At 35.3% G+C, this 26,633-nt stretch overlaps 2 protein-coding genes across 4 annotated transcripts in view; both read right to left on the bottom strand.

The window, feature by feature from the left end:
* Window positions 1-14,267, bottom strand: part of LOC117422480 (sec1 family domain-containing protein 1) — a 30,535-nt gene extending 16,268 nt beyond the window's left edge. The window contains exons 1-13 of one of the 2 annotated variants that reach the window (XM_034037588.3): window positions 14,138-14,267; window positions 13,112-13,182; window positions 12,517-12,605; window positions 12,184-12,274; window positions 11,951-12,073; window positions 11,639-11,726; window positions 11,066-11,155; window positions 9,288-9,343; window positions 8,475-8,560; window positions 7,166-7,265; window positions 1,556-1,695; window positions 1,181-1,271; window positions 262-335 (exon numbers count right to left, since the gene is read on the bottom strand). In XM_034037588.3, the coding sequence (XP_033893479.2) occupies window positions 262-335; window positions 1,181-1,271; window positions 1,556-1,695; window positions 7,166-7,265; window positions 8,475-8,560; window positions 9,288-9,343; window positions 11,066-11,155; window positions 11,639-11,726; window positions 11,951-12,073; window positions 12,184-12,274; window positions 12,517-12,605; window positions 13,112-13,182; window positions 14,138-14,168 (1,130 nt within the window). In that variant the 5' untranslated portion in view covers window positions 14,169-14,267. Of the gene's footprint in view, window positions 1-261; window positions 336-1,180; window positions 1,272-1,555; window positions 1,696-7,165; window positions 7,266-8,474; window positions 8,561-9,287; window positions 9,344-11,065; window positions 11,156-11,638; window positions 11,727-11,950; window positions 12,074-12,183; window positions 12,275-12,516; window positions 12,606-13,111; window positions 13,183-13,778; window positions 13,801-14,137 lie in introns of those variants that run through there. The other variant, XM_058987646.1, reaches the window with a different exon arrangement.
* A 686-nt stretch (window positions 14,268-14,953) lies between these two features.
* LOC117422672 (G2/M phase-specific E3 ubiquitin-protein ligase-like) lies at window positions 14,954-25,150 on the bottom strand. Of its 2 annotated transcripts, none has more exons than XM_058987644.1 (15): window positions 24,996-25,150; window positions 24,048-24,141; window positions 23,059-23,156; window positions 22,759-22,860; window positions 21,108-21,232; window positions 20,811-20,979; window positions 20,438-20,544; window positions 20,030-20,146; window positions 19,409-19,533; window positions 19,041-19,173; window positions 18,419-18,732; window positions 17,787-17,968; window positions 17,035-17,207; window positions 16,722-16,933; window positions 14,954-16,080 (listed from the first exon to the last, which is right to left on the bottom strand). In XM_058987644.1, exons 2-15 carry the CDS (start codon window positions 24,091-24,093, stop codon window positions 15,845-15,847), a joined length of 2,139 nt encoding a protein of 712 aa, XP_058843627.1. In that variant the 5' UTR covers window positions 24,094-24,141; window positions 24,996-25,150; the 3' UTR covers window positions 14,954-15,844. The 2 variants fall into 2 exon arrangements, with proteins under 2 accessions (XP_058843627.1, XP_058843628.1); XM_058987645.1 differs by having other exon boundaries at window positions 24,048-24,120.
* Window positions 25,151-26,633: the final 1,483 nt, after the last annotated feature.

The raw sequence follows: 26,633 nt of genomic DNA, 5'->3' as shown, positions 1-26,633 counted from the left end.
TAGCTTTTTGAAGTTATTATTATTATTATTATTATTATTATTATTATTATTATTATTATTATTCTTCATTTCTTAGCAGACGCCCTTATCCAGGGTGACTTACAGTCGTAAACAAAAACACATTTACTCTTTACGTCTAATATATAATGCACAAGTGGCACAACGAAATAGCAGTGTTCCATGAGATCAGAACGGAGGTGAAAAGGCAAAGCACTGTTTATACATTTCATACTGAAAAAAGTTCTGAACATGCTTATCTACCTTACTGCAGAGGTAAGCTTTGCTGTGTTATCAGATAACATACTGATTGCACCTTCATCCTCTCCTTCTAGCCCCTGTGCAAAACCAAAAAAAATGTCAGGCATAATCCATACACAGTTACTAGACATAGCAAAGGATATATAATAAACATACACCTCTCATTTATATAAAAAAAAAAATACAATATCCATGACATTCTCCTACTTCTCTGCATAAGCTTGCGGAACTAGCCATTACAAACATAGTTACTGTGTGCGAAGATATTAAACAATAGCTCTTTGTGCATGTATTCAAGCATCTAGTGTTTGAAACAGATTGCAATCTATTGCCCTACTGTTGTTCACTACCACAGATCTGTGCAACAATGTTGTATTATACATTTTTAAAAAGGTCTTGAGAGTTTACATAAATATGTATGGGGGAGTAAATGAAGCTTTATATAATCTAGAATGTAGTGATTAGAGCGGTTAAGATGATGACGATAATTATTAATTAGCTGTGGGATTTGTTTCTTACCTCTCTATTTTTTCAGATGTCTTTTTTTTTTTTAAACTTTGGATTAGTGCCCCTTATTATTTTAGGTGATAAATTCAGCATGCATGATAACAATGAGGTACTGACAACTTTGGAGACATGCGTTCTTATTATCCATGACCAAGTCTCTGCCTGGATCCCCCACAATGGTGCAATCAAATACTTGTACATTCACTCCAAGTTTTCCTTTATGTAAGGCTGCCAATTGTACTGACGTAGTGCTCATTGAATCCAGTAATGTTCAGCCGTGTATAAAAGGTACTGTACAATGATAACAGCACCCTATCACAGTATTCATTCAAATGTTAGAAATAAAGGTGTTTTTTTTTTTTTTTAAACACACATTTGTGCGTAATTAATTTGTATCACTTGACAACATTCTTACCATGATGCTTTTAAGATGTTTAACCTCATCTTCTTGGGCCCTGTATGTATCCAGTTCCTGCTGTACAGACTCTGCTACTTCCGGGAAAGGGCTAGAATAACACATCACATTACACATACAGAGAGGGAAAGATGTAGGTAATCCTTCTAATAAACCAGAGTTTGGAGAGAAACTGGGGAATTGCCAAACATGCAAGGTTTTAATGCATTGAACGAATATCCGAACATGAAAATCCTGTGTTTGTTCCAGCACTATTATATATATATATATATATATATATATATATATATATATATATATATATATATATATATATATATATATATATATAATTACTCAATATTTAACACTTTATTTTTTCAAGAGAGCACCCACCTGCCCTTATGTTTTTGCCAAAACTTATCAGCAGCTGTCAAGTCATAGCTTTTTTTGTTCTTTTTCTTTGGTCTTGCACCAGCTGGTGAGTTTTCATGACCAGTGGACACTTCCATGTCTACTCTGTTCAAATGGAAATCCTGCAACAACAACAATAACAACAAGTGATGTCTGCAGCACAAATATGAACAGCTTATGCAGTTCATTACATATGTGTTAAAGGCTGTTGCCAGCAGTCAAATGCATGAAAAGATTAAACTCAACTTTTCATTTATTTAGCGACTTACAATTGATTTACAAAAGTTATGATGTCAATGTTTTTTTTTTATTTGATTAACTGAATTTCTGCCGGCACTAGGCTTTTGTCTACCGCAGTTAAAACATAATGGTTTTGTAAAAATGCCTTTAAACTGACTTATTTAATATACTTCTCTCATAACTGCTCTAAAAGGTTTGTAAGGGATTTGGTTAACCGAAATAAAGCAAAAAGTACCAGACAAAGAGGAAAATAGCTAACGACATATGATACTGGATAAACAGCAAGAAAAAATGAAAGTCAAAACACATGTGGCATGTTTTTGAAGTCATTTCAAATCTAATACCTGGCAGTTTGGATATAATAATATTTGATTATTAATTGTGGTGTACACTGAAGATTTAAAGACAGTTTAAAAGGTCATTGAAAGATTTTTCCGCCAAGAAAGTGACCAAAATTTTAAAAATAAAAAAATATACAGAAATTGCATTCACATGTATATAAAATTAGCTATTCCAGCCTTCCAAAACAATTATATCATCCAAAACATAGTACAAACATCAAACATATGATCAATCTCTTCAGGACACTTGGGAATAATCTATACAAAATATAAAAGAAAATATTAATTTCTATTCCCCAATAGCCACTAAATCTAAAAATCCAAGTACAACCATTACCGCAATAACGTTTTTGATGTTTGTGTGATTAATAGCCAAATTTGGAGTCATGTTCGTCACTCCGGCCAAGTTACAATAAAGGATTAAGGAAAAACCATATTTGTTCAGCAGTATCTTCTGGGTCAAAGCACGTTACTAGCTGAAAACAGGTCAGTGAATAGAGGAAGCAGCTGGTTGGTAAAGAAGGCGTTGAAGGCGTGGGGTCACATGACAAAGCAAGTGTAGTACCAGATATAAAGTTTTGAGAAAAACAAAAAGAACGAATACAATGCCAGGGTTCATAATTCGGAGACCGCATTGTTTGCATTTCGCCTTACAACGTATATTGGCATTTTTGTTCCCAAAATGATTTACAATGCCCACAAGCCAAATTAATATTGTAGCGTACGGTGGAAAATGAAGGAAGGAGACACAAAGGTACTCGAATCCACGGTTTATTGGGATGAATATTCACAGTCCGTTAGTCTGGGCCACACCAAAAGCAAACAGTCTTGCACTCTCACAGCATCACATTCACACAGCAGCTTGTCTCACTCTTTAGCGCAGCACATTTATTTTTCCTGCAGCAGCCCTCTTTGGAGTCAATCTCATCAAGAAAAGTTTTTCTTTGTCTTTTAACCATCCACGCAAAGCAGATTCTGCAACATTTATATCTTTTGAAACTGCTGCTTGAGTTTCACCTTTTCTTAATCTGTCCACCGCATCGAGTTTCATTGTAACAGAAAAAGATTTTCTTTTTTTGCCGTCTGCCGTACTTCATACTGTATATTTGGAACGTTGCATTATGGCGGAAATGGGAGACACGACCTTACTGTGTTATAACCGATTCTGCACTGTATCAGGTGAGTTAGAACGAGGTAGCACTGTATATGTTTACCATACCATGTGTTTCTTTCACAACAAATACAGTTTTATGGAATTTTGTTAGCTTCAGTCACTTTAAATACAAAGTATTTATTTTATGTAATTTTTTGGCTTGCTAAATAAATACGTGTATGATGAAGAATTTTGTTTTTGTGTTCATGTCACTGCAAATTTATTTATTTATATATATATATATATATTATATATATATATATACACACACATACACATATACACACTGCTGTGCAAAAGTCTTAGACATGTTGCATTTTTCTACTCTGATGCATTATGAGCATCAAAAATTTACTCTTGCAGAAGGCACGGGTGTCGTTGTCCATCAAAATCAACAGTATGAAGGACACTCTTGAAATCAGGACTTAAATTATGTGTTGCAGTAAGTAAGAATACCTCTGTTAAGAAAGGGGAACAAGACTAAAAGGCTAAAATATGCACAAGAACACAGAAATTGGACTATGGAACAATGGTCAAAGGTGCTTTGGACTGTTGATGGATGGACAATGACGCCTGTGCCTTCTGTTAGTTCTGTTGTCAATTCAATGCTCGTCTTCTTTCTATTCCTGACGGATATTATCTTCAAGTATTGCTCATCCTTGTTAGACAGCTTTTTGGGTCTTCCAGTCCTGGGTTTGTTAATTACAGATGATGTTTCTCTGTACTTGTTGATTATGCTTTGGATACCCACATCTTGTGATGTGAACTATTTCACTCAATGTTTTTCCTTCCTTATGCAAGTCAAGGTTGTTATAATAGTAGAAAACACTAGTGGAGGCTTTGAGTAAATTGTTGATGCTCATAATGCATCAGAGTAGTAAAATGCAACATGTTTAAGACTTTTGCACAGCAGTGTATATATTTTTGGTTAAAGTTGTAAGGTTAAGTAAGTGCATTTTAACAATTTGAGTTAAAGAACAAAATGCAGTAATATAAGACATGTTCAAGCACTTGGTGCCAAAACCGATACTTTCCTTGAACTAGCAGTCCAACCATCCATTTTCCACTATTCTTTTGCCTTTAGCATAACTTTTGAACATCTTTGGAAACATTTGCTTCACCCGTCTGTTACTTTGAATTCAATTAGAAATATGGCTTTAAACTCCAGCATCAACAATTACCAACTGTTCTCTTCTGAGAAATGTGCCTTTCCATGTGTCCTGACACCAATATTTTCTTACAATAGTTACCATCAGTTACCATCATTAATCTAATACTGGAACTTTATTCAGCACACTCATTATTCATTATATATTAATGATTAATCATATGTCATCATTATTTTCTGATGTGTAAAAAAAAAAAAAAGAAAAGGACATCACAGGCTTCCATACCACCGATGGGGAAAGTCTTTAACCCACAGTTGGTCAGAAGTGGTGTATTATTAGAAATTATACATCCATTTTCATTTTTTTCACTGTTTTAATTCTATAAAATTACTACTATAAAAGAAAGGCCAAAATAATAGGTGAAAACATTAGTAAATGCAATTAAATACAATTTCAAGAAATACAAATGCGTTAGCCACATATCTTCAAATCAGGCCCTCTTTTCTAATCATATATTTTTAATTCAATTTTATAAAAGCAATCCACAGTTGTTGTTTTTTCCCCCAGAATTCAGTTCACGTCAAAGTTTAATTCAAGGCCAAGCAAATGAGAGCAGTAAGACGTGTGTTGTTGCTGAGTGACATGACATCCAACGTTTAGATGGATTAACACAACATCTTATCATGTCCATACTGGCAGTGGTTCTAGGAGGTCAAGCTTTTTTTCCTCAGAAACAATATACTCCATTAATACATTTTGCACAGATTGGTACATTTTTTACATTTGGATTTGCTCTCTCATACTTGATTGCTGATTTTTTACATATCTTAACCTGTGGAGCCCAGTACAGGACGGTTACAATTGCAGTCTTGTTAGTCCCTGAATGAACATGACACAGGGTTACATATCTTGTTGACAGGTGCAGATAGGAGAAACGTGTCAAGGTACAAGAGTCATCTATGCTTCTGCAATGCCACCAAACATCTTCCAACCGAAAATCAATTATGGTAGATTTGTGTACAAATACTGTACAGTTCAATTTCAACAGTGTAAACACTTCAGGCACTGCATTAAACATTCAAAACAATGACTTAAAGGTGCAATAAACATCTGAAATAAATAGCCAATGATGAAAACCCAGACAAAGAAGATACCACTTGTTTTGTGCATTGACATTACAGTAGTACAGGATAACAATGGGCTGAGGCTTGAAAAATAGAGCCTACCTTTGCAGTGCGACTTCCCTTAAAAAAAAAATCTTTAAAGATTGAAAAACTATTAATATTATTTTTTAAATGGCTTTAAAATACTGAACATGCTCCACAGGTTTGTCATAAAGTTCAAGTCATTTTTCCTAACAGCTACCATATGTGTGATATGAGATTTTAATTGTTATTTTGAGAAAGAAAAATATATTGATGCAGACAAATAAATATTCTTTTTGATTTGGCTTGACATAAAAAAAAATATATACATATATATGGATATAATTTACTAAATTCTCTAGAACAAAAGGCTTTCACAGTTGTACATCCTGTCCTTTGTAAAGAGTATGGACATGCCAAACAAACAGTTTGACAGATGAAATCTTCATGGCACAACGTTCTTGCTTTAAATGACGTATGACATTTGTTTTACAATTTTTTTGTACTTGTAGCTTTCCTACTACAAACAACAGGGTAAGATGTTGCATATATTTATATATCTATCTAATTAGAATAAAATTATTAAATTATTAACAATTAATTTCATGGAAGTCTACAAAACAACTTGCAAATGAATTACTAGTACACCAAACAAGGAGTTTATCTAAATAGTGGTGTTACTGCAGTAATTAATACATAAATAAATAAATAATAATAAATAATAATAATAATAATAATAATTTTAGTGAACCTAATGTTAATGTATTTTTTATTGTATGTAGTGCTAAAAAGTTGGTCTATAAATCACCCCAGGCGGAAAATATCAGATGGATTAATATAGAGTTAAGGTTGGCAGCATTTATATCTGTCACGACAAATAAAACAGACCCTAAAGTGTGATTTGAAATCAATCATAACTTTTCCAATGGAAGCAGACCAGAGTGATTTAACATCAGACTCGGCCTGGCCCAACTATATGTAGGCCTCTCCAAATTACTGGATGGAGGAAGTGACTTAGCAAAAGCAAATGACATTGGAGACAGGTATCAAAATATAGAAAATGAGATACAGACAGACAGACAGAGAGAGAGAGAGAGAGAGAGAGGAGAAATGCACTATTCATTTTTTCTTCAAAAATGTAGTAATCGCCAATTGTTTTTACCCCATTTTTTTCCCAATTTGAAATGGCCAATTGCATTATTTTAGGCTGAGCTCACTGCTACCACCCCAGCGTTGACTTGGGAGCGACCTCAGAGCTACAGCGTTGGAGGACAACACAGCTCTGGGCATCTGACAGGCAAACCCGCAGGCGCCCGGCCAGTCTACAGGGGTCGCTGGTGCGCACTGAGCCGAGGACACCCTGGCCGACTTAAGCCCTCCCCACCGGGGAAAAGCTCGGCCAATTGTGCGCCGCTCCTTGGGAGCTGTGGTCCACGGTTGGCTGTGGAATAGCCTGGACTCAAACCAGCAACCTCCAGGCTATAGGGCGCATCCTGCGGAGCACCTTTACTGCATGCGCCACTCAGTGAGCCCTGATATGCACAATTATTTTTACACAAAACATTTTACTTTTAGACAATGAGAAAGGAAGAGTTTTTCCTTACCAAAACATCATGTACCAATGCCTGATACGTCCATGTATGGTGCAGTGGGGTGGCCAAATCTAGGTTTCTGTCCACAAGAACTAACAAAGGTCTTTGGAAGCTGCAGACAACAATCAGAAATTCATCATAAGCCAAGTGTTCAATATCCCTAAATTACCAGAATTACCGCATGGCGGGGGGGCGGGAAGCCACACCGCTCTCAAAAATGAACCAGCGGTAGCTCTTTTCACTAAGCTAATTATATGCACAAATAAAGCAAGCTAAATGATTCATTTGCAAGTTGTCACAACGTGCAGAACTCAGTACACAGAATTCAACACGCGGAATTATGCATGAGGTTTCCACACGGTATTATAGTATATATAAAGGCGCTTGAAAGAAAAAGTAAGTATGGTTCAAGTAGGAGAGAGTGAGGAATATAAAGTTTACAGACCAAGAGCTAAATGTACTGGCAGAAGAAGTGGTGGATAATTTTGAAAGGCTTTATGGTGCTAAAGCAGTGAGAACATTAACTACAATTAAACATTAAAGGACAAAATAAGTGCGCTCCATAGGAGGAGGGCGGGGGTCTTGTCCCAAATCACAGTGTCCTGCGAGACAGTCAAAGCAGAGAAAGAAATTGTTGATGGAACATTTATGTTTAACTCTGCAAATCAAATAAATGTGTTTGTTCAAGTGCATGGTGACTATATAAATATATTAACATAGCCAAAAGTGTTGGATATACACCTGCCTTGTAATCTTCATATATCCCAGACTGTATGAGGATGTACGAGTACATTGGAACATTGGAATGTGAGTCACTATTGAAACAATCTTTAAAAATGAAACAAACTTCTGCTGGAAACAAGAGTCATTTAAAATGGAATGTGTTGGCTGCAAAAAAAGTAACAAGCAGACAAAACAGATTTTTTTTTAAAACAACCTTGAATGACATATTCAGCAACATTTTCGAGTTTTGTAATCCTTTAAAAAGTGTATGTTAACACATTAATTACAATGACTTTGGAATTCCCACAAACTATGTTGCTGCTTTTAATCCCAAAATATTAAACTCATCAGTGTACTTGTCGCATACAACGCAAACAGGCTCATTCAGAATCATTCATTTTTACATTTAAACATTCTTTGCGTGCTGCATATAGATACTCTTGCCTGACTGTGTCACTGTTAGGCATGGCTCCACAATCCTGGTTAGTGAATACAGCAGGTGTACAAAGCAAACAGAGAAGGGCTTACTGCATGCAAAACACGTTACCGCTGCTTAGTGAATGAGGCCCTATATATCAAAGATGCAGTCATGGAATACCTGAATTGTCCAGCCCCGATGGTGTCCCCAGTAAAAAGGCTGTTTCTCGCATCTCTTAGGTTTTCACGGAGCTTCTTATCCAGTTTCTTAAAGGGTGAAACAGAAAGTTAGATTTTCAGGTCTTAACCACAAAATATAATGTACTGTACATGATTAGTAGTAACGAAGGCAGTTTTCCATGAGATTTTCATGATGAATATAAAATATCTTGTGTGATCCGATTGTCTAGCTCTCTCAGTGGCAGATAGATAGATAGATAGATATCTATCAACAGATGGGCTGCTGTGAATTACACGGTTATAATTTCATCGAGGTGTACTTCACCAGAACCTTGAGATGCAACTACTGTATACCCCAAAGTAAATCACTTGAGGTTTTAAATTTTAAATCACAGTAAAACATCACAAATCAATCGCTGCTGTAGGTATGTTTTCACAAAGGCAGTTTTCTTGGGTTCTTGTTTTCTTGGTTTCCGGTGTTTGATTCTCTGGCTTCTACTTGGGAATTTCAAAACAAGCCCACATTTTCAGTACTTGGAATTTAAATAAAAACGAGTCAACAGTTTTAAAGATGTACAGGGAATTCCTTGAAAAACAGTTGGGAAAGTCCTAATTTGGATAATACATACATCTTTAATTTAAATGTACAACTTCTATTTTTAAGACATTCAATTTGTTTACAGACTTGCAGATCTCAAAGAATGTTTACAAATATATATAATTCCCAATGATTCTCTATACATACATTAGAGTAAAATTACTAAAATAAACGTTAATACTTATTATTGATTATAAAATAATTGCCAATTCTTACCACTGCTACCATTTCAGCTGCATTCCCCCTTGGACATCTTATTATGGGAACAGCACCTAATAAAACAAATGTAATATGCTTTTAAACATGGCTAATGGGTTGAACAGAAGGTAGTTTTGCCAAGTGTACATTGACACGTCCATCAAGCGTTTTAAGGGTGTGCTATTAATATTAGAAAAAAAAAGAAACTTAAGGTGTATTCAAATATTCATTTTCACTTTCACAGTGTATTGCAAAATAAAATCACCGCTGAATATCTAATAACAACAAATGTTCAAAGTGAGCATCTTTGCCACAAAAACCTTAAGACAAATAAAGACTCCTTGACATAATAATCAAAGTCTGGGCCACTGGAAAGCTATTCAGGAGTGTGTTGTCACAGCCCTTGAAGAAGGGGGTGCTGCTTTGGTGTCTGGAAATATAATATTTAGGCATATGGTAACAATACGAAATACGTCCTCGATAGCATTCCGAGTTATCTTTTTTCAATAAAAGTGATAGAACCCTTTTTATACACTGAGGTTGCATCTCAAATCTTCACCTGTCATGGAAAGCCTATTCTCATGCATTTCAAAATTGACGCAAGTCGGAGGTAACCTGTGTTTGATTGCTGGGCTTAAAACAAATGCGAATTTCACAAGAACAGTTGCAGGGATTTTTTTCCCTTCTGCCATGAGCAAAAGTTGTGCATGTGAACCAGGTTTAAAATGAGAGTTGCGGGAGAAAAAAACAAAAAAAAACCCTCGCTCATTTTTTGTTTTTTCCTCAACTCTACAGATGTGTTTGACTTCACTTAACTAATTTGCAAACAAGTTAAAATACTATTTAAATACTATTTACTCCTATCAAAAGGGAGCTTAGAGATCACTAATCTTTGTTTAAATTAACTTTAGTTCTAGTTGTTCAGTGTGGTGTGAGAACTGAAAAAAAAAACACCAATAGATTAATTTCCTGTTTAGATTCATTCAGATGTATTAATTTCCGCAGCCTTACGAAATTAGCAATTTCTGTGTATTTCACAGACTTGTGAATATGTGCAAGACATTCACAATGCAAGCAGAGTTGCATACATTTACAAAATCTTTGAATATCTGACTGATTGATTCTCTATGTGTTTGACTGACATTTTGTTGGACAAAGACACACTGCAGCTCCCGCTGGAAAGGAATTTCCTGGTGTAACTGGAGGTTTAATGCAAACCGAATAAAAACAGATTATGCAAAAGACACAAAGAAAAGTCCACAGTTATTGTGAACAGTAGGAAGGCAAGAGCAGCCAAAGTCTGGGAAACATATGAAACATATTGTAAAATGTATTTAATATCACACAAGGGATCCTGAAACTTAGTTATAATACTATATCAGGTCAAATGCACCAATTTGGGTCACGTTTCTTTAGAACAGTAGCTGTATTCAAAGTTTCAACAGGGTCTGGTATAAATTAGACTAAACCTGGGAATTATGGTTAATAATATCTCATAGTAAAACTGCAACTGTAGTCCTACTTTTCACATTAGACAGTTGGTGCCACCTGGCTTTCTAAAATGGTATGACAGTTATTATTGTTCAATCAATCTGCAAAGAGTAACCAATCAAAGAAATAAATTAGACTTCATTATGCTAATTAGGGGTTCTGCATTAGATGGCTTAAATATTAGACCTTCCTACCCGTATTGGAAGGTTACTTCCAACAAGACAATGGTTTAATGGTTACATTTTATCTCAAGGCATACTGGTGCCCCTCCAAAAACAGATTTCCAAGCACAAAAATGAACTTACCTAGTGTAACAAAGAAGCAGAAGAGACTGTCAACTATTGTGTCCATGATGATCTCCATATCTGTGTCCATGATATCCGATCTGTTGATGGCTTTAAAATAAATGAGACTCTTCATAACCAATACTTCATCAGATCATTTTTTTCATTTAAGTGCATCACGTTATGTTACTGTAACAATATGCATTATTAAAAGAAAATCCATCTTGCATGGATTTTTGAGATTTGGCTTCAATACAGGATATATGATTTACCTGTAAGTATATCTACAGTACCTATTTAAACCTGGCAAGTACTATACAACCTGGTATCTGACTGGCATTCTCAGAAGAGACTCTCACAGCAACAGATCCATGATATTAGAGGTCCTTAAAATTACCCTCAGCAAAGCAACTGTATTTTCTTCAATTAAAAACAAAACGCTGTTATAAGCATACCATAGCTTTGTATACAGTTTTAAAATGCAACGTATACCTGTTGGAATCTTACCCCCCTCCCCTCCCCCTCCCCCTCCCCCTTTCAACAAACAATACTTCTAAAACTCAACAATAAACAACTAGTAAAATTGTAACCTACCATGGTATGAGACGAGCTCTTTGTTTTGATTACAGAGTACAAACATGTCATCTTCCAGTGTAATAAAGTTCAGATACTGATCAAAAACCTGTCAAAATATTTGGATTTCCTATTAATATGGTGGATACAAATTAAACACATTTTCTAGGGGTGACTGCAAACTACACAAGCAATGAAATACAACAAATAATAATCCATAAGGAATAGAAATTCAAATAACTTTCTGAATAAGTATTTAACCATCAAGTTTCTCAACACAGACAATACATTTCTACACACTACACAATACAACAATCTGTACAGCAGACTGACCTTTGTAACCTGGTTTACTGCATTAGCTCCCAAGGCCGCACTTGCAATATCTTCCAATTTACTTCTTGAAATGGCAGATATAAAGTTCAAGTAGTAAGATTCATAAAGCTGATTCCGAAGGTCCTAAAAAAAAATTAAAAAAAAGAAAAGAAAAATATATATAGAATTTCTATATCATGCCCTGCATATTTTTTAGAGGACAAACCATTTTTTATTTATTTATTTTACATTACCTGACATATCCTGTCAATATTTTCTTCAGTTGGCATAACAAAATAAATGGCTGGAACATCTGGGATGGGGTCTCTATCAGAGTGCAATAAGCTAAATAACAGAAATAACATTTTAAAACAATTAGGGTTTTTATCAAAGAAAAACATAAACTACTCAGTTAATGAAAGATCTTTATTTCAATTAACTTGGCTCTGCCATTACAGTTTATATATACATTATTTTTCATGAAAACTATTTTAGATTCACGTGTAAAATCATGCTTTTAAAATCCAAATTGAATAAGGTTTATACACATCAACCCCAATGTGTGCAGAAAGATAATATTAACTTACAGGTGCAGTGTGATCCCCATGTCTCTTAACTCTTTCACTGCAAGCAGTGGCGAGATGATATCCTGACCAAATCTGTCATAAATTAGCACCTACACCAGGCAGCAAAAGAAAAATAATCTGAATTACACACATATAGTCAAGATTCTGTGAATTTGCATTATTGTATTCTTTTAACCATTTCCAGGATGGCTCTGTATCTACTGTACAAGCACATAACCCACTAGCTGTCAAGTACAAGCAAATACAACAATACATATTTTATTTTGTTTTTAATAAGGCACCTTTGGTATTGTACATTGAATTGCAATACAGCTTGCATATACACACATGCAGGGCTGGATTAACGCTGGGGCTTTAGGGGCTGCAGCCCGGAACCTCAGATTCTGAGGGGCCCCCAGAAATCTATATCTAGAATACAATACATAAAATAAATAAGTAGGGTGTGACTATATAGATCGAAACATGGCTGTTTTACCAAGCCCTTCAGTAGGATCAGCGAATTGACAAGAAATAGCCATTCACAATTCCTTACTATGTTATTCAATTATATTATTGTTACAAATGGCTGTTGTTTTATATGTCCATATTCCCTTACCTTCCATACTGGCTCCGATGCGCTGTTTTTCACTGGAGGGACATTGAAATTTAGCATCCGCTTCAAAGCAGCTGTCAAAAAGAAATACGATTAAAAAAAAAAAAAATACGACTGCAACAAACTTCCATGCAGCTGCATGAAATAAAACAAAGTGCATTTTTATATGGAAATTGTTGCTGTTTTTCATAAATAGCGTAGCTTTTGTTTTAATCGCCTTACATGAGTAACAACCAACATTTCAAAATCCAATATCAACATTAAGTCAAGTGCTTTATCATTGTATTGTTATCCCCTTAGCACAGGTGGATAAAGTACTTTCTAGTCGAAGTATAAAAAACACCCAGGTCAAGTCAACATCTATTTAATGTCGGCTGTGTTTTGCAGCAATAAAAAATAAACACGGCAACTGCACCTAAATGCTGTCGACCACTGTGTTTATATTTAAAATGTATTTATACTGTATTAATTAAGCAGCTGTTTATGTGTATATCAACAGAGGCACAAAACTGCCAATCAATACACCTTGCCAATTGAATTAGTGATAGTGTATTATTATTATTATTATTATTATTACAGACTGCGGATGCTGTGTCTAATTAATAAGCCACAAAACAAATTTAATTTAACGTTAAAAAAAAACTTATTTTGTACCGTTCTAAATACCTACGTAGAAAAAGCAGTGCTCATCTTACGGTAACTTAAAGTATTTCCTGGTGTCAGTCTTTATCTTTTTAGCCACTGGCAGTTCAAATCATCTTATAAAAATAAACAGTATAACTAGGCAATATGATTTACAATTCCGACATTTTATACGCGACTCATGAACCATGTTGTTTATTACATACATAGATATTAAGATTATGCTATCAATGGAATTTGATCACTTAATAATTCTGTAAAAAATCTGGCATAAGCTACATTCCTAGAGAACGCTGCCCTGGATAAACTCTACATCTCATATATTTAATAATTTTTTTGTAAATGAAAAATAAAACGCTCACTGATGTAAATAATATATTTACAAACCTGCCTGTTTTTCTCTGACGGACGCTGCCATCTTTAATGTTTCTGAACCATTCAATGACGAATCATCGAATGACGTGGCAGGTCCGAGGGTGCTGGGAACAGAAGTCAGGGATCGTCTTCTTTTTCTAAACACTTAATATGACGCAGTATCTACGGTAAGTAGGTGGACGTCATTTTTGTTTTCGTTGTATTAAATATGAAAGAGGCATAAATACAGATACACTACTGTCAGTTGGGAAAAGCAGATCTTTTGGCGATCCAAGTGATAGTGGCATAATAATAATAATAATTGTTTGCAATATCACGTGAACATTTGGGAAATGTGGCACGAATGATTTAAAGCTGCTGTATGAGGATTCTCAGTTCATGTTCAATTAAAATAAATAAATAAATAAAGAAAGAAAGAAAAAAACATTTTTTGGAACCAACATATATATTTTTTAATAAAGCCGACTTTGTTTACTGTCCAGTTTATTTACATCTCTCAAATGTGATTTGTGCTGTGCAGAAGGTTGCACCAACTAAAAAAACCTTTTTGCTACCTCCTGTAGTGGTATATAACATGTACAGCATGACATTTTCAACATAGGCCTCAAAACCTTCATATTATATATATATATATATATTATACTACAGAAAAATAAATAAACACATTAGGATTATTTGAAAATACTGTTTACTGATTTACCTCCATGACAGATGTTCTTCATTGTGGCATGCCTGACACCCACTGTTTCTATTAGGCCATGTTTGGCACTACAGTAATTATAAACTTTGGGGGTTGTAGGTTCAAAGAAAGTCAAGAACTAAGCAATGCACAAATATGCTTTTTATTTTGTAATGAGGTGCACACACTTAGAAGAATGCCAGTAAATACACAAAGAAGGATAGCTTTCTCATTGATACAATCATTTCTCTTTAAATGTTGAACAGTAAATAAAACTAGAGGGTACCGGCCTCCTAAAAATCCTTAATAAGTGACTACTACAATAATTTGAGGGCTGTATTTACATAAACTTGCACACAACTTTAAACAATAAAATGTCCAGTGAATCCTATAGTATGTCACACTTAAATGTCTGCAATGGACTTCAGCATAGTGTGAGCAGCTTGAATTATGTACATTTAAAAAAAAAAAAAAGAAAAAAGAAATATACAGTAAATAAATATAAAACCTAAATAAAATTAACTAAGATTTGTGCAAAATGAGATGTGAGACTTCCAGCTAAGTAATTATTTTGATTGCAATGAAGATACTACCAATAAACTGAAATCAGTTTTAATATGAATAATTTTGTTTTTCACAGTAATTTCTGGGGAGTAGAAATAAAAGTAGCTTTTAGAAATGCAAAAACAGACAGTTATTTCAAAAAGCCTCTCCCGCCACACTTCAAACATTTTTCTTTTAATTATTTATAATTATGGTCATTGATTTTAAGTATCATTCATTCAGGCTTACAAAGAGTGAAATGTACAGCATGCGCATGTAACATTTTCTCTATACTTAAGATATTGACCAAATAAAGTAAAAAGACACACCTTTTCAATAAGTTAGTGGGTACACTGGAAGTTACTTTTTTTCCCATGGCTATTACTAAGACACCCCCCAATTTCTAGACATATAATATTTACAGATAGAACATTTTCACAAATATTTCACAGACAAATATTTAGAAAAAATTGGAAAAGTACATTCTTTCTACTATTTTATATACTGTAACAGATGGCGTAGTCCATGTTCCTTCTAAACTCTTCGTAAGTTTGAACTATTGGCAGTTTCAGGCTATTGAAGGATGTCTCCCCTTGTGGGAACATTTCTTGAAGCTGGCCTTGACTATGGAGAAACTCTATAGAGGGTTCAGGGACAAAGCCCATGGGAGGAACTGCATCAGCTGCTGTTGCAAATACAAGAATGGTCTCCAGAGATACAGGACATGCAGAATCTACAAAAAACACAGTAAAATAATTAATAGTATCAATAAAGCATCCGAAATGAAAATCATTTAATGTTGCAACAAAGCTGGAAACTATACTGATCATTTGAAAAAAGGAGTAACATAGGCATATCTCTGTTGTGAATATAGATTGTCAAAAAGTACTGTTTAATGGCTTGTTCAGCAACCATGCGGTAAAGCAAAATTGATTAAAGAAAAAACAACAACAACAACAACAACAAAACTTGAGGATCTGATGAACTTTTCACGTCGGGTTGATTTGGAATAAAAACTCAGTTTGGGATTCTTGCATGTTGGATTAAGATTTGGTGCACTTAACGATACATGTCAGATTGATTTTGAATAAATTCAATTTGTGATTTTTGCTTTTTGTACTGCATTGTAATTATTTAATGAATAGGATAAAGCAAAGACAGTATACTTTATACATGTGACAAACAGGTACATGTAATTCTACTTTTATTCACAATCTCATCTCCTTAACTTACTCCAACAGTTTATCGTTCACTATGATTGTCCTTTCGCTATAACAAACCCATCGATATAACAAACAAAAGGCTTGGACCCCAACAGGTTTGTTATAGCGAGGGTGTACTTTATAAACATTATAAAACACATTAGGAGCCTACCTTCACAGTCCTGTAAGTATTGCCTCCAAAAGCCAATAACTTTAGTCTCACGTAGCTTTCTATTCCCATCGTGAGAAAAGTGGACTGTGAAAAGGTCACCAAGTTTAACTGATGTAAGTTTCTGTGGTTTGTGGCAAAACAATTCAGCGAAGGCTTCTGGGAACAACTGAATTTTTTCCAAAAGGCCAAGGATTTTTAACCCTTCACAGAATCTAAAAACAAAAGTACAGCACAACATTAAACAATCTGCATGATGGAGGGTGCCCAAAAATTATATGACGTTTAACAACAAAATGTATCAAAGACTGCACACCTTTGAATGGGCACATGCATTCGTGTAATCAAATGGAAGTTCAGAATGTCTTTCATCAATATTTCCTTGTCACACAAAGTCCAGTCTGGTCTTAAATATCCGGCTACATCCAGGTACTCAGAAGCTTCCTTAATTGCGGTTTGCAGCTCATCCTGAGTCAATGCCTCTTCAATCTGAAAGACACAAAAAAAGATTTAGCGAATTAGTCAATTATCCCAATCCCCTAATATAGCTGCATAGTGACACCCATGAGGGGTGACGCTACAACAGCTTTCAAGTTCATCCAGTCGCTTGCTGCCAGTGTAAGACCTTATGTTTTCATTGTAAACTGCTAAATTATTCCAAATACCCTGTTGCAGATCATTTCAGACTTCCATTGCATAGCAGTTTGAGCTTAATTTAACATTGAATGCATCATTTGTAACTTACTTTTAAGCCTGGAATGGCTCACACTGCTCTGCAACGGGATTCTTAAATGATTCAGCCTGGAAGCACTATACAGAAGGGTTTGAAACATTTGCAGATTCAAATGGTTGACTGCATGTGTAAGCCAATCTTTTTATACACCAGTAACACATTGATAACAACAGAAATGCTTATAAAGTGTATTATGCCAAACCAAATCTTCTTGACTGTTCCAAGGTTTGGCAGTTTCCTTAGGTTGCCTCGCCCAATCCCCCATATTTGTAAGAAAAGAACAGAAACATGGACCTGGCATCCTCATTTTTATTTCCAGCTTTTAGATTTGTTACCTTCTTGACCTTTTGTTTGGCACATGCATCAGCCAGGTCCTCAAGGGTGGGTACAATATTTTCTGGTCCGTACAGCACGCAATTAAAGAGCATTTTTGAGAAGAACCCAGGAGCAGGGCCACCGTGTACGAGGGACAGTCCAATCATCCGTCCAGCATCATAGTACAGATCCTCCCTCACAGCTGTAATGAAAGAAAATACTGGTGTCAAAACAGTACAAGTGCAATAGGTTTGTGCTGGGTAAGTAAAAAGACATAAGGTAATTAAATGTATTAATCACAACAAAACATCTCATATAAACAAATACTAATGTCTCTATGCAAAGCCAGTGAGCAAGGTAAATGAGTTAAGATTCCATTTAACTGCCTAAATGTTTAAACCCACTGTGCTGTTTAAGTTCAAGAGAAGAAAACTGTAAAATGCTTAATACGTGGAAAATATTTAAAATGTAAACTATTAACATCCCTAGTCTCCCCAAGATTCACAGTAGAAAATCAGTGGCATATTTTCTTTGGACAATATGATTCCTCATGATTTCTAAATTAAATTCTTCATGATGTGGTAAATTATTACATATTTTATGTATATCTGAAACAGTTGACACATTTTTGATAATTAAGAATGTTTGTTACCTTGAGGGTCTAGTGCTAAGTTCTTGCTACAAGAGCCCTCAAATAGTGAGGAATTTTCGAGTTTATGCATCAGTAGACGAAGGAATTCCCTCCTCTGTCCATGATTGTTTGCCACAATTTCAAAACTGGTTCTTGTGTTTGTAAACTTCACAGCAATTAGATGGTGGGGATCAAACCCTTTACGCCTCAAAGCGCACAAGGCACCCCTAAAGACATCATCTTTGTTGATGGTAAATCTTGTGAATTCAAGTGGGTTAATCTGCACTTCTAGTTCCTTTAAAATCTCCATAGCTGGTAATGTCTGTAATGATTGCCTGTGAAAAAAATTAAAAATATTTTTAGAAATAAACTATACAATAAACATCTAAATATATTTATTGATTTCAAAATATTTAAGGATTATAATTTAACTGCTGATTAATACAAAATATGTTGAAATCAAGACACAAAACTACAATGTGATTCGCAACACATTTGTTCAGAGCCACTTTAAAGGCAGTCTGAGGCTTTCAAGAGTTCTGTAATTGTAAACGGGCTAAAACTGCAAACATTTCTATAAGACAAAGGCTACTACTTCTCATTCATCGCCATTATTGTTGACTGCTTTAGTTCTAACACACACCTGCTCGGAATATCCCTGTGGTAAGGGGCCGACAGTCTTGACCCTTTTGGAGAACGTTTTAATAATTGCTTTGCGGTTTCATTCTTCATTGGGGAAGAGGCCAATGAACTAACACTGGTCCTTTGTAAAGTCCCTGGGAAGGAAAAAGGTTAAAAAAAAATGTTAGCATCTAACTTTTGCAAAGCATTCCTTAATCCTTTATACTTATAATTTGGATACTAAAACCCCAAATTGCTGCTTAAATGGTCTACTGGACTGTCTCTTTACATTTTCTCCCACAACAATCAATAACGAATAAACATATTAATACTGTTTTCTGATCAGACAAACAAAATCTAAGAAGTTTAGGCTGGGAGGGTCATCATTACCTGTTTTGTGAATGATGGCTCTGCATTCTGTGCACACCCAATTTTCTTGCAGCCTTTTTAGAGAAGAGCAGGATCGATGAGTTCCTCTGGAGCCACAGTACTGGCACCTTACAATTTCCCACTTGCTGAAAGATAACATGTTCGACTTAAACCAAACTGTAAATAATGCAGGTTTTTATATTATTGCAGCAGCTAGAATTTTCATTGGAATTGTAACCTGATATAAGTTCAATATACAATAGTGACAGCAATACAATATGAAAGATGAAATTGCTCCCAACATTTATGTTTAACACAGTAAATTATTTTGATTGATTAATTAATTAATTAATTAATTAATTAATTAGCATTACTCCTTTAAACAATAAGGGTCCTCTTCAAAGAGCTCTAATAAAAGCATTCTAAATAGTTTCTTGATTGATGAAAAAATGATTTAAAGTTGGTATGAATACATGTGACCCTTATCCCATTTAAGATTCAAAACAAAACTTCACTTCATACAGAGCAGCCCATAAAGGACTGTAATATGCATCATGGTACGCAACATATTGTGACATTAGTGCCTCGTTATACCCCTAAGCATAGAACTTTTCAAAGCTAGTAGACTAACGTATGTTATACCTGTCGGGCTGACTGTATTCTCTTCCTTTTCTGCAAAAACAGTGACGGACATCGCAGTGTTGATAGGACTGCAAGAGTTCACTATATGCATTTTCCTCTAGCTCCCAGGAGGCATCCCTGAAAGAAATAAAGATGTTGCTTTAAAACACTGAAACCTATCATGTACCCCAAACAGAGAATCTGATAATACAAGAAAAATCTGCATGCTGTACACGACTAGGTAGTGTACCTTGCACAATAAATGCACATTTCCTTATTAAATATTAAATGGGATTGAGTCAATAAATAAATAAGTAAACAAAATAAATAAAGTATTGTAAGCATGTGCCACTTGCTCTTACATTAGTCATCATGCAAAAAAAGGCAAAACACAAAGAGCTACTGTAACTGCTATAACAAATGACTTACCTCTCTGGGATGTATATACCCATCCTGAGCATCTCTTGCTGAAACTTGTCTTTGTTGTTGCATATAGTGCACCTAAAAAAGAACATTCCAGCACTATAGGCCTGATGCTAAGGAGAGGAAAACAAAAACAAAATATAAATATAAAATGATTCACCTGTTCCTCATAGTCGATAAGGTAATGCTGTTCTCATATAATAAAGATGGTTATGTTTAAATGTAAATATATTTCAAATTAATACACTTGAGACTTGTTGAGACAGTTCGCACAATGGGAGTAATATAACCGTATGTTTATTTTCCAGTTTTTAATACATATTTTTAAAAGGAAGTATCCCAACGAAATGTTTGTGACAAACATGTTTCACATATTTACCTGTACACAGTCCCTGTGAAACCAGCTACTGTTACAACAGGGACATTTCAAAACACTGTAAGACAAGGCTGGCTCAATGAATTCCAGGCATATGGTACAGGAGTATGGACCACTCAACCTGCTTGACACTGCTGTGCTCTGAACAGGCCTGTGGATCCAGCAGAATGACCTATGTAGATATGAAGCAATTCATGCATTTTAGTAAAATGTTATTTTTGGCATACTAACTTTATAACAACCAGGTATTAAGGAAATTCTCCCCCCCTCCCGCCCCCGTTAAAATGCCCTTGAACTTACGGAAACATTTCTGTAAACTGGAAAATGCACTCTTTCTTTAATCCACAAGGGAAATGGAAGCTCTTTCGACACTCTTTAACCGAACATCCAACAGACGCTCCTCTCTTCTTGCAAAAATGACAAGCCTAGAAATAAATACATACCGGTATATATAAAAATCCATCCATCCATCCATTATCATTAACCGCTTACTCCTTTACAGGGTCGCAGTGAGCTGGAGCCTAACCCGGCATACACAGGGCGCAAGGCGAGACTACACCCTGGACGGGACGCCAGTCCATCGCAGGGCACCACACACTCACTCACACAGAGGGCAATTTAGAGTGACCAATCAACCTGGACAGCATGTCTTTGGACTGTGGGAGGAAACCGGAGTACCCGGGGAAAACCCACACGAACACGAGGAGAACATGCAAACTCCACACAGACAGTACCCTAGGCCGAATTCGAACGCAGGATCCTGGCGCTGTGAGGCAGCAGCGCTAACCACTACACCACCGTGCCGCCCCATATATATATAAAAAATACTACATAACAATACAGGCAAACTTCACTATAACGAACCCTTCTTATAACGAACACCCGTTTTTAACGATCCCAACAGCAAGAATCGATTTTTTCAATGCAAATTAGCCCTATTAGAACGATCACGTACAGGATCGACCTGGATACAACGATCTCAGTATTGACTAACACTGAACTTCCTCCAGTGTCAAGTGTGTTATTCTCAGTGAAAACAAAGACCATGGTTGACTAATTCAAAGATAACGCTAATTCAAAGATGACTTATTGCAGTACGAATCATGCATGACGAATACAATCGTTGCCTGTCCGTCATCTTCAAACAAACTGCAACCAGGCAACGGGCGTGAGAAGCAATCTACGCTGGATAGTTTTTTCAAGAGAAAGGACATGTAATTACTGTATTCAGCATGTAAGTGTACATTTATTTCCTTTTTCAGTTCTTTACTGTTTTCTTTTAAACATACCTGCAGCAGGGCGATTGCCCTGCACATGGGGAAATTAGTTTTGGTGTAATTTATATGTGGAAACAGGTTTGTTTTGTGTGCTTTTTGGAGTTTGTGTGTTTAATCAAATGACTGTTAACAGACGGGCGCTCGATTGAGACTTGCTGCCTGCCTGTCTTCTGTATGTGTCCTCTGTGCGTTACCATCGTTGGTAGTGTCACATGACCCGTTTGTTTACTTTCTATTTTGTGTTTAATAAATCCTGTGCGCCTGTGCCGGCGTTCCAACTCCAACTCCCATGTCTCTCTGTCTTGCAATGCGGTTACCCACACATGTGACATGAGTACCTTGTCACAATACCATTGAAATGTTGATCAATGTGAAGGAATCTTCATAAAAGTACTATATATTGATGTTCGATACAGAAAAATGCCAAACCCTATTATAGTGAACACCCTGATATAATGAACATTTCTCCAGGTCCCATGGGGGTTTGTTATAGTGAAATTAGCCTGTATATACTGTATATATTAGTGTGGCCTGCAGCGTAATTGACGAAAAGAACAAAATTAACAGACCAAGCAAAACCTGGTTTACCAACTCTTTTTAATGCCTCGTTTGACCTCAAGTCTTTCATGTTTCATTATATACTGTAGTACCAGTAATGTACATTATTAACTCACCAATTTAGAAGATCTATTGATCTCCTTTTGTATGTCTTCAACTAAAAATCCACAGATCCCTTCATTTTCTTCACCACGTTGATAGACACCACTGGACATAAGCTATTTTGATAAAATAAAAACAAAGGTTTTTTTAACTTTACATTCAGTCTAACGTTGGATTCCCTGTCCTCGAAAGCCACACACTTTTAAAACCAACTTTTAAAAGAAGTTGAACAGCACTGGCTGCTATAAAAGATAAGAGTAAACGGTTGTCACCATTTTTTTTGTTTTTGAGCCAAGAATTAGCTTGTCGCTTACCAGGCAGAAATAATGAAGTGTAATGTTGTGCTTTAAGCAAGTCTTCTTCTCCCCATACTTTTCTGGACAGTCATCAGGCAGTTTACAGAAAACACAAGCTGAAACAACAAAGTTTATTTTAGAAAATTATTTTTTCAATTTAACACTATCAAATGACGACTTTCTAATTGAATTCCTTCTAGACTGGAAGGCGAGACAGAATTTGTTGGTGAACAGAAGGTATCCATAAATAGTGCGTGTGACCAAGGCTGAAATTATTGCTTCACATGTGATAAAAACATAAAAGCAGGTGTTTTGTTTTGTTGAGAGATTCAATAATGCTTGTCTTTTACTACAACTTATCTCTGAAAACAAAAAATCATATTGAGCATTATTGATGGATCTCTATTTCTCAGGAGAAAAGTCTGTCCAAAAACAACCAGTCATAAGTTTAGTGGTAAAATATCAAACCAATTCCAGTGGACAAACATTTCAGATAACAACAATTATAAAAGACAGATAAAGGCATCAGTTAAACATGTCACCTATGTCTTGTACTGGCCTAGTTATATCTATAGAAGGTCAACAGGAGATACCCCATAAATTATACCCAACACGTGTCTGTTAAAATAATTAAAATAAAGAAGCAGAACTGCATCTTATCACAACAGCAAATGACAGCTGGGGGAAACGGAAAATTCAAATATCATCTCTTAAGGTTTCAACTTTTGATAAACAAATACACTGGGCAGTCCTGAAATAAACTCATACAGAATTTTCAAACATCTGTTTCTATTCACATGTTACTGATATAATAATGTAAAATGAACGGATAACTGAGCCGTAACAAAAATTAATGTAATTATTGTCTAAATAAAATGATCAAATAGGCAATGTACTGTATCTTTAGCCATACTTTTTTTCAATTGTCTTAAAAAGGGCAGTAGCCTAAACATTTCTTCACAAGCCTATGCGGATATGTGTGGTGGTGTTCTGTGTATAATACTCACGCTGGTTCTGAATGTTCTCCACTTCTGCACGTTTGTTTTTTTTCATTGTTAAGCAAGCGAGATACAGTAGATGCTAAATAAGAGAATGGTTCACCTGTTTAAAAAACAAAAACAAACAAACAAACAAAACAAAAACAATTCAACTTAAACGGATGCTCTACATATCTTATACATTACTGTGTGTCTCTGTTTGGTTGCAATAACAACAGGGTGTCAAAATTCAGGGATGGAAATAAGATTCCTATTGCATAACAGTTTCACCCATTCTAGGTTTTACTACGAGCTTGATTAACCCCACTGTATAGATAAAACGTGCAGACCCCGGTGAAGTTAGGTTGATATTGAATATTGGAGCATTCACTACATTGTACGTCAAAATGCCAAAAAAGCAGCTAATAAGATTACCCTCACACAAGTATGTATTGTATTTGTATTTGTATAGGGTTTCAGAACCATGGACACACACATACATCATGAAGTCGTACGTATCAGGTCTATCAGTATTTCTAATTTTCTTTCAGTCAGTTTACGCCTCAGATTGCAATATTTACTTTTTGTTTGGTTTTGTTTTTTTAGGATTCACATTACGGTTCAGTACAGTGTTTCATGACACTTATGTTTATGTGGTTTTTGTGTCCTCCACCCCCCACCATTTGTTAAATTTTAAAACGATATAAAAATACACTGTATGAAGCAACATCAAACCAAACAATACTTAAGTCATGATACAAGTCGCGATACGATACAGTATGTGAAAAAGCGGAGTAAAACAAAACAACAAACTCAAAACAAAACAAAAAAGTTTAAATTGACAAAATAATGACAGTGAAACCAAAACAAATCAATTTCTAATGTACATTTCAAATATGTTGTACGACAGCACAGACAATAAAACTATTTGTACATGAGTTTTTTTTCTTTTTCTTATAACAATAACGAAGAACTTACCAGCGACTACTTCTTGCTTTTAAATAGACCCCAACTATTTCGAATCTGACTCTTCGTACACATTCTTTCAGCTGCTCCAATGAAAATTGTGTTTCCAAAATTCAAACTCAAACATCCGGGTGAGGTGCGGTGGAGTACAGGAAGTGGATACAAAACCAGAGTTTCTGATTGGAGTTACAGTTTGTTGTGTGTTTTCATTGGCCGAGCGTTTGCATTAATGAGACGATATTTGGGGAGTGGCTCCTCGAGTTGTCTGGCGTGCTGTTTTATTGAAACGTGTCCATTGTTGTTAAATTGAGAATTCAGCCACGTGTTTCTGTAATACGTAGTCACAAATCATGTCAACCGAGAAGGACAAAACAAGGGGGGAAAAAAAAGAAATTTGCAACCGACAACGTAGCATGGTATTTCCAATGATATGGAACATACATTATTCTGGAATTCTATTCAGAAGTAAAATACATACATACATACATACATAAAACGTTAAGATTGTGTTTTTGGAAGGCAATGGTGTTCTAGGTTGATTTTTAGACTGCTTTCCAGGAAACTGCCCATGTTCTTTAGCAAGTCCCGTCTTGATTGGAATGTCAATAAAGTTTGCATGTAGGTTACTATGTGTAACGACCATTTGTCTGGCAATTGTCTCGACAAATGATATCCTCTGGCACATTTAAAAAAAAAAATCCGCCTGCATCTCTTTGCACAGCTAAAATAATGTTGTAATGTGATTGAAAAAATGGGACTTGTATCAAACTACAATTAGCGCTGTTATTATGTACTAAAATTCTATCCAACTCTGTGTGGGGATACACAGAACCGGGCTAAATTCAGCAATGCAAACCACACTTTTTTGTATTATTCTTTAGCAGTATGTACACTAGAGGGAACCCTCGGCATGCTGACAGGATCTGTTCCACTGCAAACAAATATACAAGCATTTCCTGTATGGTAAATGAGTGAAGTGTCAAAATCAAGTCAAATCACAGTACATGTATCCAATGTGTGTAATTCATTTCTACTGGTATTTTAACTGGCAGCCCTTTACTTAGCAAAGGTGTTAAATTCAACAACGGATCTCTAAATCAACAAGCAAATAACATTTGAGTGCTCTAACATGCAATTTTCACAGCAAATTACCAAAATTACAAAAATAAAACAAAAAATACTAGGCTTTTACTGAATTTTTGTGCATTGAGGAAACTTTTTATGTATTGCTGTGTCTGCATTATTTTTTAATTATATGTTCAGTTTCTACTCTGTTTTAGGACAGTTATATTCTGTACTTACAAACTCAGTATATTGTGAATACCTGTACAAGCAAGAGGATGAGTGTTTATATATATATATATATATATATATATATATATATATATATATATATATATATATATATACCTTGGTCTGGTGTGTATACTTTACATTACTCCAGTGTATACCACCTTACTTAATTGAGATAGTACGGACAAGCTGGTCTGTAAAATCACTTGATCTGAAAAAAAGCTTCAGTGGAAGCGTGGCTGTTGTGAAATTGTGGCAGCTGGTAGTTGGCCAGCAAGGTAGGTCACTTGGTATGTCCAAGTTTAGAAAACCAGCATGCTCTCGTTCTCATAAATCAACCAGCTGAGCCACAGGGTA

This window comes from Acipenser ruthenus, chromosome 15 (genome assembly GCF_902713425.1).
Source record: "Acipenser ruthenus chromosome 15, fAciRut3.2 maternal haplotype, whole genome shotgun sequence".
In the NCBI taxonomy this organism is placed as follows: domain Eukaryota; kingdom Metazoa; phylum Chordata; class Actinopteri; order Acipenseriformes; family Acipenseridae; genus Acipenser; species Acipenser ruthenus.
This window is presented reverse-complemented; position numbering and strand designations above follow the sequence as displayed.

Bases quoted from the DNA above. Each gene is read 5' to 3' on its own strand.
- LOC117422672 (XM_058987644.1), bottom strand. From the start codon at position 24,093: ATGAAAAAAAACAAACGTGCAGAAGTGGAGAACATTCAGAACCAGC. The intron at 20,980-21,107 runs GTAAGTTCAAGG...ATATCTACATAG, and splicing joins CAGTTTACAGAAATGTTTCC to GTCATTCTGCTGGATCCACA. The intron at 20,545-20,810 runs GTAAATATGTGA...TCCTCTCCTTAG, and splicing joins TTCACAGGGACTGTGTACAG to CATCAGGCCTATAGTGCTGG.